Source organism: Ipomoea triloba, chromosome 10 (genome assembly GCF_003576645.1).
Source record: "Ipomoea triloba cultivar NCNSP0323 chromosome 10, ASM357664v1".
Classification (NCBI taxonomy): Eukaryota; Viridiplantae; Streptophyta; class Magnoliopsida; order Solanales; family Convolvulaceae; genus Ipomoea; species Ipomoea triloba.
The window spans coordinates 17,126,209-17,140,879 of NC_044925.1; the positions used below are offsets into that span (position 1 = coordinate 17,126,209).

At 37.4% G+C, this 14,671-nt stretch overlaps 1 protein-coding gene across 1 annotated transcript; it reads right to left on the minus strand.

Annotated features, from left to right (window-relative positions):
• Positions 1 to 10,529: 10,529 nt before the first annotated feature.
• Positions 10,530 to 11,135, minus strand: LOC116033219 (uncharacterized mitochondrial protein AtMg00310-like). The gene has a single exon (XM_031275976.1). It carries the CDS (start codon positions 11,133 to 11,135, stop codon positions 10,530 to 10,532), a length of 606 nt encoding a protein of 201 aa, XP_031131836.1.
• Between the last annotated feature and the right edge of the window lie 3,536 nt (positions 11,136 to 14,671).

Here is a 14,671-nt window from a genome sequence, read left to right on the forward strand (position 1 = left end):
GTTAAAGTGCGTAAGTGTTAAAGCTTAAGGTGCGTGATTTTCCTTCTTAAGCAGTGTTGTTTTCCTTCTTAAGGTGCGTGATATGTATGCTTAAGGTGCGTGAGTTGTTGATATTTAAGGTGCGTCATTTTAAAACCTTAGTAGGTGCGTGGTTAGTGTTCTTAAAATGCGTGGCTTGTGTACTTAAGGTGCGTGGTTTGTGTACTTAAGGTGCGCAATGTATTCTCAACTGAAGGTGCACCATTTAAAAACTTTAGGTGCGTGGTTTATGCTTATAGCTTAAGGTGCGTGGTTTGTGTACTTAAGGTGTGCCGTTTTAATGCTTAAGGTGAGTACCGCACAACCGCACGAGAAGATATAATCGCACCTGCACCCTGCCCTATATATATATATATATATATATATATATAATACTATGGAACAAAATAAACTATCATTATTATTCTTGAGTGTAATTACTATGCTAATATCTCTTTATATATTTTTATACTTAAGTATAAAATTATAACTACATAATATTAATATAATCACCTACTAATCATTATGTAGTTAAAGAATTAATTGCACGGATTAAGTTAATTAAGTTAATAATTAAACAGATATTAGTATATTTACAATTATATATGGGTCGTTGAATTTATTTTTATAATAATTAAAATTGATTCATTCATATATGGTCTCCCTCTCCCCGTCCCCGTCTTCTTCTCCTCTTCGTCACCGGCCATTTTCCACCTCCACCGCATCTCAGTCGTCCGCCACCGCGGCAACACCTCCGTCTTCCACCATAGCAGCAATCCTTCCGTCTTCCACTACCGTAGAAACTTCCCAAACGTAGCTACTCCGTCCGCTCCCTCTGCAGATCTCAGACCTGCCACCACTCACCGCCGCACGCCACCAACGCCATTCCTCACCACCACCGTTGCCGTCTATATTTATAAATATATATTAATAATAAAATAGTGGGTAGGGTAATAGGTTGATAGCCTTGAGACCTGTGCTTCTCGAGCTCTTAACTTCATTGTCCTTTATCCTTTTATTGTCTTGGTTTGTCTCCCTCTGCATAGTTTCTGCAGTTATCTTCCTCTGCATTGTTTTTACAGTTTATTATTTTCCTTCTCGTTATATTTCGAGGTTCGTTTTGGAGTGCTTCAGGATATATAAGGTCATGGCCAGTGTGATATTCATCCTGATCGAAGTAGACGACAAAAGAATGCCTCTCATGAACATCAGTTCAGTTGGGAGGATACCCACTGATGAACCGGTCAAAAGGACAACGCTGGATATATACCTTCAGTTGGGGAAAATGTCAATGGACTTCAGTAAGAATAAAAAGACTCAGGTGATTTGCAAGTTGTTTCATTCAGAGGTCGACTTGTACACATTCGGTAAGGTCATCAATCATTTGATAAAATTTTTTAGGTCCTATAAGGAACAAAACTCGCTTGTAACACAGTCTGCGAACTTAAGTTTTATTAGCTTAGCTAAAAATTTTAGTTTTTTGTCTGACGGTATAGAATGGCTTTACATTCCATTGAATCTTGTTGTACTTGTTCCTATTATTTATTAATGAAGGTTTATTATTATCAAAAAAAAAAAAAAGCTAAAGCCGATATGGTGAAATAGAATATACTTAAGGTATAAAAGTATAATTTCCTAATAATAATTGTCAAGTAATTGCCAAGACCTTGTGGTCTAGTGGCACATGAACAGATACTGCATTGTAACAAGCATTAAAAAAAATTGTCTAGTAATTATTATGATAATTAAGCTCAACATGGGTCGTTGGATTTATTTTTATAATAATTACAATTAAATTATTTTCCCCATATTTCCATATTTATTTTATCATATTACATATTAATTTTTCAAGATAATTGCAAAAAAACGAGTCATATATTATTCAATTAATTGAGTGATACTGTTGCACTAATTTTAAAATCAAATAAATGTACACTTTCAAATATTAAAATTTTTTATAATTCAATTTTTTAAATTTTATTATCTAAATGTAAGAAACAATTTTATCCGTGCATCGCATGGGTAATTTACTAGTTTAAGTTAATTTTATGAGTGTTATAATTATGTTCAAGCCCTAGGGGTTTCGACCCGGGCCTTGGCCGACCCTTTGGGCGAGGTCCCGGCCGATCTCCTGGGCGAGGCCTCGGCCATGGTCAATGGCAGGTGTAATCGTTCCCTCCTGTTTAGGGGTGCGGTTACGGGTTTCTTCTAGTATAAAAGTTCTAATTTTGTCTCATTAAGGGAATCATGTTCTATCTTGTCTGAATCATGTAACTATTGTAAGAGTAATACAAAGCGTTAATACAAAATTATCTCTGTGAATCTGATACACATCTTTGTCTTTTCATAATTCTATCTCGTTATTTTGTAATTTACTATATTTCCCTTGTTTCTTAGTTATTGGGTTTAATAAATCAGACCCCAAGTTAATTAAATCCATCATTATCTTGCTTTGAACATACCTAATTTTGATACTCATCATAACACTTTGTTTATTGATAATCCTCGTTAGAGATTTGGAAAGATTATAGAGCTAAGGGACAAAACCAAAGGAAGAGATAAGTGATGGATGATGATGTCGAAGACAGTAGCCTGAAAGTAGAAAACACAAGGAAGATTTTGAAGATCTCTTGCATAATCATGATTGGGGTTAGAGAAGACTTTCTAGAGCAAAATTGACTATCACTTGGATGGCCAAAGAGTGATGTTTTCAGTGGTCATGATCAAAAGGACAAATCAAGGCAAAAGTGAAACAAAAAAACAAAAAAAGCTGAAATTTTCACACATATTGATAACGGTTTGGTATTTTGACCATATCTCAGCATACAAATGTCCAAATTAACTAACTCTTGCGTCACTGGAAAGAAGACTTAAAAAGCTACAACCTTAATGAAGACAATAAATTCTAATTCTAAATGTAAAATGGTCAAAATTAACCTAGAAGTTGAAGCTGCGTCACATAGTGACTGGGACAGCCATCCGAGTGGCAGTCCGCGTATGCCGAATTAATTCCCAAAAATGGGATTGCCACGGGGATAGGCATCCACAGGCAGTCCGGGTGACATCTTGGGTGGCGTGTTTGTCCATTTTGCTCCCTATTTAGCCCTTCCTCAATAGTGGGTTTTTATTACGGTTTTTTAGGAGTGATTAGGAAAGAGAAGATGGTAGAATTTTTTTTTTTTAAAAAGAAAACAAAAATAAAACAAAAGCTGATTAATTAAAAAAAAAAAAAAGAATACAGCAGTGGCAACCAATCAAATTCTGACTGCATCCACGCGTTATAACATGCAACCAATCAAATTTAAGTGGGGTCCACTTGACTGCAAAATCCTTTCATTTGCAGGAGGGTCTCACTTTGTCTCTCTCTTCCCTCTCTCACTTCCAAGGTGGAAAATTCTTTCTTAAAAAACGTGATAATATTGCTATTGGGGACAACCTTAAGCCTTGTCTCACTCCAAACCAAGTATATCAAGCGAGACCAAGATGTAGAACCAAGTAGGAAATCTATTTTATATACTAATAAGAGGCAAACAAAGTTAGGCCTATAATGGGTAGAAAAAATGGCGGTCAAATTATTATATCAAATGGAAGGTTCAGATTGTTTATATTTATATTTTTTCTTGAGATTTCCTAATTTATCCTTAATTATATGAGTTCTCCATGTTCCTCACCTAACCACTCCAACTTGATTTGTTCATTGTTCTGCTATTGACAATAATGTATTCTTTGAGTTTCACAATTCTATTATTTCTTGTGAAGGATCGGATCGCTATGGAGGCCCTACTCAACGGTATCAGCTTGAGAGGTCTATACAGGTTCTCAACCTCTTAGTCTTGTTGAATCGTTTTGTGCTTATTTAAACTATACTCTCTACTCTTTTTCAATTTTAACTATTTGTGCTAAGTCTACATTGGTTGTATTGACTAGACCTTTTTGCTTTAATGTCTACTAAAAACTTGTTTTGAAATATGAAAATTTTGCTTTTTTAAATTCCTAACTTATTATATATGTATCATTAAAATCATCAATCCATACAATTATTCCTAACAAATGCATTTAGTGAAGACTTCTCTACTCATCAAAAGTTTTGTAAATAAAAATTATTTTTCTTAGTGTTTTAGATGGTTTAATTAATTCACATTTTATGAGTTTTTTTTTTTTTTTGGAGGGGAGAATTTTTTTTTATATATATGTCAGATATAATAAAGAAAAAAAGAATCTAAAACTAATAAAATACAAAAAGAGGGCATGTTTTTTGAAAAAGTCTCACATTTAAAACTTTTATATATATATATATATATATATATATATATATATATATATATAACTCTTTTTTAAATAAATAAAATTGGGGTATATAACATGCACTAAATAAACTCTTCTCCCCTTCTCGCGGCATTAGACAAGGTGATCCGATCCACTTTCACCTTATCTATTCATAATATGTGCGGAGGGTCTCTCGTTTCTCATTTAGGAACAAATAAAAATAGGGAGCATTCACGGATGCAAAGTAGCAAGGGGGCACCAAGTATTTCACATCTTTTTTGGTCGATGACAACTTACTGTTTTTAAAGGCAAAAGATGAGGAGGCCAGAGTTGTTAAGACTTGTTTGGCTACTTATGAAGCACAACCTGGACAAGCAATAAATTTAGCTAAATCATGCATTTTTTTTTTCAGCCGTAACACAGTAGAGGCAAATTGAAACTCAGTGGTCAGCAACATTGGAGTTGTTAGTATAGAAGGCCTAGGTAAATATTTGGGACTGCCACTTGGTATTCAGCGTAATAAGAAAGGGTTCTTTGCTTACATAGAGGCCAAAGTCAAACAGCGTGTGGGGGATGGAATAAGAAAATACTGTCTAGAGTTGGGAAAGAAATTCTTATTAGGACTATAGCACAAGCAATGCCGACATAGAGGATGAGTATATACCTCCTGCCTAAGACATTCTGTAATACTTTGGAAAATATTCTCAATAAATTTTGGTGGCAGAATAATGAAGGAGGGCTCCACTGGTTGTCATGGGAAAAAGTGTGTGGCCCTAAACAGTCGGGAGGTATGGGTTTCGGGAATTTTCATATGTTTAACAAGGTGCTTCTAGCAAAGCAAGGATGGAGATTTATCACCAATGCAGAATCTTTAGCTTCCAAAGTATACAATGCCATTTACTTTCCTAAAAATAATTTCTTTCAAGCCATCTTAGGTGCAAACCCGGTTATTGTCGGCGTTCCATCCTGTCTGCCCAAGATCTGCTCAAAGAAGGGTGCAGAATACGCATTGGAGATGGGAGGACAACAAACCTGGGCTCCTGGACTCTGAAAATCCATACATCACCACTGATCTATCAAATGTACATGGTCTTAAAAAGGTGGCAGACTTTATTGATTTATCCATAGGAGATTGGAATCACCAAGTAGTTGAATGCCATTTAAATGATCGGGATACCAATTAAGCTTGTTTATCAAATTCCTGCATCAACGTCTTTTGTTGACTAGTGCTATTGGATTCTGTTAAAAGTGGATACATGTTGCTTTTTAGTAGGAATGACAATGTGTCCCGTCCCCGACGAGAATCTCCTATCCCCGCCCTGACGGGGACGGGGATGAGAAAAATTTTTGGAGAACGGAGATGGGGACGGGGTATGTATGTAATTCTCTGTCGGGGACGGGGATACCCCTCCCTGCCCCACCCCGTTCCCAAATAATTATAATAATTAAAAATTATATATATATATATTGTAATTGGATCGTGGGTCTTGAATGCAAGATAATCCTAAGGGTTCTTACTCATTCTTATCATCACTCTGAACAATTTATTAATTTAATATCAAATAAATAAATAATGTAACGAATATAAAAAGAAAAAGAACTCAAACAAAAGGAATTTGTTACGTAGTTCGGAGCAATCCTCCTACGTCTGCGGGGCAATTCAATGCTTACCTAATCCACTAGATGACCACCCAAGATTACACAAATTGGAATTATACAACCAGGACACACCAGGTTCATTAACCAACACCAATCTTGTCACCTATGATTGGATCTTCAACATTGCATGCCTTCAAGCTTCATCATAGTAGCAATCAGGAAACCTTCAGTTTTAATGTTTGTAGCAGCAGCATGTGATCTTCAACTTAGCTTCACGTATCTCGCTTCTCCCATTCCAGCAGCATGTGAATTGAACAATAAATCTAGCTCTTAGTTTGATATTTCAAGTTTTTTTCTTCCTAATCTTTACGACAGTATGGTGGGAGAATGAACAACATGTAGCCTTTTTAATTTCACCAAGAAGTGAGTTTTATCACATACAACCCACGCCCTTTTATACTAAAAAATAGTAACTTCCTAATTTGAAATCTTAGCTCAAACAACTCCACAATTCATGTGATCCTCATCTGACTTGATTAATTCATTCAATAAATTCTGACCATTTATTTTAACTTATAACATTGAGTGGTCCAAAATACTTCAGGGATCCTATGTTAGCTATAGCTTGTCTATCTCAGTATGGGAGAATAAAAGACTACCAAAACACTAACATACCCTTACAAAAATAATTAATATGTTTTGACAAATAATAAGCCAATAAAACATAGGGTATGTGTATCATTTGTACACTTACAATCTCCCCCTTTGGTATTATTTGACAAAATATATTCATCAAACTAAACTTTAGGCATTTCAAACAGTAAAGCAATTATTTCATTAAATAGTATGCCTCAAGTAAGTTTGGTAACGATTAAAGAATACAGAGATTAAAGCTAGAGCAAGAAACAAACCAACTGCTTCCAATCACATGCCACATGCAGTTACCGTATTGACGCTCAATTCAAAAGCAACCAACTGAAATGTTAATTCAATCCAATAGCAACCAACTCACATGTTAATTCAACATTTAATTAAGAATCATGTAGTAGCAGCAATCATTCACCAATAACCAGCAGCGAAACAGTATGCAAAAAACCAACCATAACTCTTTAATTTAACCAAAGCTAGAAGCAGTAATCAATTAAACCATAGCAACCAATCATCAATTTAACCATAGCAACCAATTAAACCGAATATAATCCATAGTCACAAAAATCCTCCCCCTCACTCAAATAAAACTCCCCCATAATCACTCCCCCTTATTTTTTGTAAAAAAAAAAAAAAAAAAAACGCCAACAACCCTGGGTGATCAAACTAGTGGACAGAGGAAGAAGCAGAGCCATCAGATGCATCAACTGGCTCCTCATGAACAACAAGATGAGAGGTACGAATGAGCTCCAAGTGAATGAGCTCACGCATATAGGCAACCAAAGTCTGCTCCATAGAAGTTGCAACCACTTGAAGGGTAGAGATAGATGTCTTGATGAGAGAGAGAGATGCCTGAGAGTCCAACACACGAGCACGCAAACCACAAACAACTAAAGAAACTGATAGATCCGAAACATCAGCGAGAGGAGGTACCGGAAAAGAAGAGGAACCAGATGGTGTAGACGCAAGCTGTGCAGAAGAAACTGGAGTCGGAATAGCAGTAAGAGAGCTTCGATCATCAAAGTGATGTCTTTGAGATAATCTTAAGTCCACAGTATACTTGGCAGGGGGATCCAATAACTTTCATTCTTATAGGGTGTGAACCCTTGAGTAGAAAGCAAAGCATAAATCAAACTTGCAAACGGGAGATGGACCTTAGGCTCTTTGTGCTTAGAAAAACTCATAATGTGATGAAAAATCATATTCCCCAAGTCAAAAGGAACCATATGTCTAACACGATGCCATTTTCTTCGAGACAACAGAAGTGGACAAAGTGGGCAACCAGTTGCATAAAGCCAACCGAAATAAGACAGAGTAAACTATAGTAAGTACCTTAGATGAAAGATCTTGTTTCGGCTAAGAGGTGAGAAGCAGCAAGCTGGTCAAGAGTAGGCTCAAAATCTTCTTCCAATGCAGTCCGATGGAAATACTCATTTATCACACCTGGGCTAAACTCATACATAGAACCTCGAACAAACACCTTGTGATACCAAGTTTTATCATTCGGATTAAAGGTTTATGGATATAGGTTAGCATAGAACTCCACTGTCAACCATTCAAAGTACGACCCAATATCTTGAACCGAGCGAAAAAGATTCTGGTCAGCTAACAAGATAATTATATTGCAATTTGCTACCAAGTCATCAAGATCTATCTCTCGTTAAAGTATGAAACCACGTTCACTATGAGTCTTCCACTTTTGAGCGTGTCATTCTTGTAAATACCAGAATTCTGGACTTCTTACCCAATCTTTTCTCGCCAACAACAACTAAATTAGCTTCATCCATCTTTCTCTTACTACAGGAAGATTCTCCAACCTTCTCTTTTCCCTTTCGGGAAGGGGACTCTAAAGGTACCTGTATCAATGGGATAGACAAAGCAGGACACGGGACAGGCAATTTTGAAACCAACTCAGATACCAAGGCTGTTGAAGACGGGGAGACAGACTCAGAGATAGGACAATTTTGGTCCGTGATAGGTATTTCGGGAGGTACTGGTACTGCAGGAAGATCTACAAAGAGAGACCTAGATTGAATAGATGGTGTAGCAGAAATAGTGGGACCCAACGGATTGGTACTAACAGTAGAAATAGGCTCAATAACAGTGGAAGATACGGGTTCAGCAGACAAGGACTGAGACTTATCAGTTTGAGAAATGGGCAAAGAAGGATTACTAACAGTATGCATGATGACAGACTCAGACATATTAGGAGTAGAAACACTACAACTAGGCTCAGCAAGAGATGACAAAAAAGATAAATTTTGTAACTTAGAGACACATTCAACAGTAGATTGAGCATTCGGGGATATATCAGTGCTAGAAACATGCAAAGAAACCATAGCAATAGAAAAAGATACCAAAATTTGAGGAGTTCCCTGTTGTTCGCGTTCGGTTGAGACGGACGAATTTTGCAGCGGCCAAGGAGTGACATTGCTTTCTTTGGTCAATGAGAACAATTGCTTGGATTCTTTGACAGTAAGATCATCAAGTAGCTCTTGATTTTCAACAATAGAGGCTAACACCCTTGCTTGATCTTCAGAAGAAAGGATAGAGGTTTGAGAGAGTATTTGGCAAAAAAGGGATGTTCTTTTAGCTGGAGTTTCGTAGATTTGGAATGGGTTAATGAGTTCCATTTTGAGAAGCTTTGAGAGGTTAATAATGGATGACAAAGAAAGAGGAAAAACCAGAGAGAGAGAGAGAGAGAGAGAGAGAGAGAGAGAGGCGAGAGCTACTGGCCTAACCTGGGGAAACAACGAAAAAAATTCTGGCGAGAGAGAAATTAATAGTGTACGACCGAATTTGATCAATTTCGAAAAAAATTGACAAGAGAGACAGATGCGTACGGTAGAGAAGCAGGGAAAAAACAGAAAAAATAGGGAGAGGTTGTTCTCGGTTGAATCAGGGAAAAAAAAAAAGGAAAAACAAGAATTTTAGTCATTTTTTTTTTTAAAACAAGACGAAACTTTTATTAACATAAATCTGAAATCAACACATTACAAATAATAGATGGAGGGTGATGAAACCACTCCGAGTGATCAGTCGAAGAACTAGACTGCCTAGCCAGTACATGGGCCATCTGATGCACTGATCTTTTGGTAAAGGACAAGAACACATTACAGAAATCATGTAAAAGGTGTTTGATATCATCAATAATAAGATGAAAAGAGGACACTCCACCCTTGGACTTCAGGCTCTGAATAACTTGGAGGGAGTCTGATTCCACTTGAACATTATCCATGTTATGTGCTTTTAGCCAACTTAGCGCTTCCCGGATGGCGACGGCTTCAGCTTCCCTGGGCGTGAAGATACCTTTCCATTGAACTCCTCTTGCCGCAATGAAGTTGCCCTCCTCGTCTCGTATGACACTACCGAGACCCATCGCTGCTTCGTTCTTATTTATTGCGGCATCTACATTCATCTTGAGCATACCCATTTGAGGTCTTGTCCATTTTTGATCCGGGATAGGGAGGGTTCGGTTAGCCAACTCATGCAGTGTGGTAGCATCTTTCCATGCAGTTAAGAAATTCTCAGTTTTCCTGATTAGTTGCCGCTGTTGGAGGATATTTGGATTATTCCAACACTTCTCATTTCTTTGCCTCCAGATTTCCCAGCAGATAAGCACAAAGATGCATTGATGAGCCTTGTCCAGAATTCCAAAATTATGATTAACCCAAGTCTGAAAAGAATCTCCTGCTAAGTCCCTCACATGCATCCCTGAAAGTCTCCAACATCCTCTGGCATATACACACTCCACAAAAAGATGAGCAATAGATTCATCCACATTACCACAGATTGGGCACAGTACATCACATTCCACTTTCCTTTGACGTAAGAGATCTTTGGTAGGTAAACTATCAGTACATGCCTGCCAAAAGAAAACCTTAGCCTTTGGAGGGATATGTAACTGCCACAATGCAGACCATGGTTGTGAGTCAATATCCTGATAATCACCTCTAATTGCTTTGTAGCAACTCTTATCTCCCATCTTCATCAGCTGCCTAGATAACCTTGTCACCACTCTGCTGCTTGGGTAAAGGGATACTCATAATCAGGTTAGCATCCCTTTCAGAGAAAATAATTCTGACCATTTCTTCATCCCACCTATTCTGACCTGGTACAATAAGATCTGCAACTTTTGCATCTTCCATTAGTGGGTAAGGGAAAGAACACACTTTTGGATTTTGTTTATCCGGGAGCCAATCCTCTGTCCAGATATTTATATTAGAACCATTGCCCACTCTCCACTTGCTATGCTTTCTGATGATGTCTTGAGTTTGAACAAGACTACTCCAAATAAAAGAGGAATTTGTGCCAAGTTTCGCTTCCAGGAAAGAAGAGTTAGGGTAATATCTTGCCCTAAAAATTTGTGCTGCTAAGGATGTTTGATTGTTTATAAGTCTCCAGGATTGTTTAGACAACATAGCCAAATTGAAGTCCCTTAAGCTTCTAAAACCCATCCCACCCCACTTCTTAGGATGACAAAGTTTATCCCAGGATTTCCAATGAATGCCCTTATTCTCCCTCTTACCCCCCTTCCACCAAAAAGAATTCATGACTTTTTCAATTTCCTTACACAACCCCACTGGCAGGAGAAACACACCCATAGCATAAGATGGAATGGCTTGTATAACACTCTTAAGAAGAACTGCCCTACCCGCTCTAGACAAAAATCTATGGTTCCAGCTAGGGGTGGGAATAGGCCAGGCCCCTACGTAGGGGCCTACGGCCTGGCCTACTTAAGGCCTGGCCTGGCCTGGCCTGTTTAGTAAAAAGGCTAGGCTTAGGCCTATTTAAAAGCCTATTAATGTAAATAGGCTCAGGCCTATATGTAAAAGCCTGGCCTACGAGCCTGCAGGCCGGGCCTGTTTATATATATAAAATATTTATTATATATTTCATTTTATAACTATTATCTTTTCATATTTATAATATAACCCCTACTATATATATATATATATATATCTCTTTCAAGTTTCAAGTAACCAATTAAATAACCCTAATCGACTAGTCAGTACTCACTAGTCACTACTCAGTAATCCCCAATTCCCCATCCCCAATTCGCTAAGTCGTCGACCGTGCGCGGTGCGTCCGCGGTCCATGCCTGCTCGTGCTCGTCGGAGACTCGGAGTCACCGCCTTACCGGACACTACAACGACGACCGGAGAGCTAGCGACCTTCCTCCAGCGAGGTTAGTGTGTACTGGACTATTTTTTTTGGCTATTTGCGTACAGTCGTACTGTTCTCTAGGTCCGGCGGTCGCGGCTGCTGCTGGGTCCAGCGGTCGCGGCTGCTGTTGGTTCCGGCNGGGGGGGGGGGGGCTGCTGGTGGTTCCGGCAGTCGCGGCTGCTGCTGCATCCGGCGGTCGCGGCGGCTTCGTCCCGATATCACTGTTATGGATTTGCCTTACTGGTTCCAGATATGAGAAAGCAAGTATAAGTTTTATACTTAGTTCTGTTCATATAAGCTTTGTTTATACTAGTTGAAGTTCTGTTTATACTTAGTTGTAATTGGTTTATTTGTTAAGTTCTGGTTATTGCATAATTATTAGTTTTATTAGTTTTACTGGTTATGTTTATTTAATTATTTGTTTATTCTGTTAGGTTTATTGGTTATGTTGATTTACTAAATTGGTTCTCTTAGGTTTATTGGTTTTAATTATTTGTTTATTAAATTGAATAAGTTTACTAGTTCAGTAATAAATTACTTTATATGTTTGAATAAGTTTACTAGTTAATTGAATATGTTTACTAGTTTAGTATGTTTACTTGTTTAATGTTAGAAACTTAATACTTTATATAGGATGACAAGTAACAATACAAATGAATCTATTCCTGAACAAGTTAACGTGCAAGTTACAACTACAACTCCATCAATTTCTTCAAGTCAACCAATTGAAAGTAACAATTCTGAAGAAGTGAGTAGGGGTGAACTTCCCAATGATTCAATCATATCAAAAAAACGGCGAAAAACGTCAACAGTATGGAATGATTTTGAAGAAATTGAACTTGATAATGGTACAAAGAAAGCAATGTGCTTGTATTGTAAGGATAAGTTATCTACTGGTGGAAAGGGGGCAAGCACTAGCCATCTTAAGAGGCACTCAGNGGCAAGCACTAGCCATCTTAAGAGGCACTCAGAGATTTGCTTGCAGAAAAAGTTGCATATCTCTCGAGAAAATAAGCAAACAACGCTACAATTTCGCCCGCCTACTGAATCTGGAGGAAATCCTTTCATTATTCCTGGTGGTAAATATTCCAATGAGAAGATGAGAGAGATTATTGCTAGTGCAATCATGGTGCATGAGCGACCATTTAGCATCGTAGAGGATGAAGTGTTCATGTGGGCTTTTGAATATGCAAATTCAAATTACAGAAAGGTCACTCGTAAAACAGCAAGAAGCGATTGTTTGCAATTGTATGAAGCTGAAAAGAATACTTTGAAAAAGATTTTGAGTAATGTGAGTAAGGTTAGCATTACAACAGACATGTGGAAGTCAAGTCACCAAGTAGTTGAGTACATGGTTGTAACGGGTCATTTTGTTGATGCAAGTTGGAACCTTCAGAAGAGAGTTTTGAATTTTGTCAAAGTGCCTCCTCCTCGACGGGGAACAGATATAGCAAATGCTATTTTCAAGTGTTTGAGAGGATGGGGTATTGAGAATAAAATATTCTCAGTAACCGTTGACAATGCATCTTACAATGACTCTTGTGTAAGAAGTTTGAAAGAAAATATGTCATTGAGCAGTAAGATGGTACTTGATGGACAATTATTCCATGTTAGATGTTGTGCTCACATTCTGAATTTGTTGGTGCAAGATGGTCTTAGCACTATTAAAGATGTCATTCTCAATGTTCGTGAAAGTGTCAAGTTTATAAATTCTTCCGATGCAAGGTTAAAATCATTTCATGAAGTTGTTGAATTAAAAGGATTGAAAGAGAGGAAACTTGTTCTTGATTGTCCAACAAGATGGAACTCTACATACTTGATGTTGTGTACTGCGGCTAAATTTAAACATGCCTTTTCATATTACAATGAAAAAGAACCACATTATAAGTACGCACCATCATTTGAGGATTGGGACAAGATTGATAAAACTTATTCTTAATAAAACTCAACACCTCCCTCTTATTTCTACCCACCATCATAGGCAACCCCAAATATCTGCCACCTCCTCCCTCACTTCTAACACCTAGAATATTGCCTACAACATCCCTAATCCCATCCCCCACATTAGCACTGAAATTGACAAGAGATTTATCAAAATTGACATACTGACCAGAAGATTTTCCATAGATAGACAGTAGCTCCTTCACATTATTTGCCTTAGTCTGATTAGCTTTGAAGAACACATAACTGTCATTAGCAAACAAAAGATGAGTAACGGATGGTGCAAGCCTTGCAACCGAGATGCCATGAATCTTCCCCTCCTGTTCAAACCGAGTTAGCATAATCACTTTAGGAATTCGACTTGTCAAAGGAAGGCCAAAAAAGGTGGGAATTTGAATTTTCAAAGGATTTAAAAGAAATAGGAATAAGCAATATACTAGGAATGAAGAAATTGATCCTAGGAAGAATTCTGATTCAAAAAATAAAAGCTTGATCCTGAAACAAATAAGAAGATAAATTAAATAACAAAAAAAATTTAATTTGAATACATCTTCAATCTTCAACCAGATAATTTAATATTAAAAAATCTTCAATCTTCAACCAGATAATTTGCAGACTCCGAGAGCTGCCCGGAATAGTTCAAATCTCGTTTTCACGAGCGACTTTGTAAACAAATCGACTAGATTTTTATCGGTAGAAATATATTCCAATTCAATTTCTTTATCTTCAATCAATTCCTAGATAAAATGGTGACGAATGTCAATATGCTTCGTTCGCGAATGCTGGACTGGATTTTTTGAAATATTGATGGCGTTAGTATTATCGCAGTGTAGAGTCATGATGTCTTGGTCAAGGCCATAATCAGTCATCATTTGTCGCATCCACAGTAATTGGGTATAACGGCTACCTGCAGCTATATACTCAGCTTCAGCAGTACTGAGAGATATAGAGTTTTGTTTTTTTCTTAGCCAAGATACTAAGTTTTTTCCGATAAATTAAAGAAGCAGCCACCGGATGTACTTTTTCTGTAATC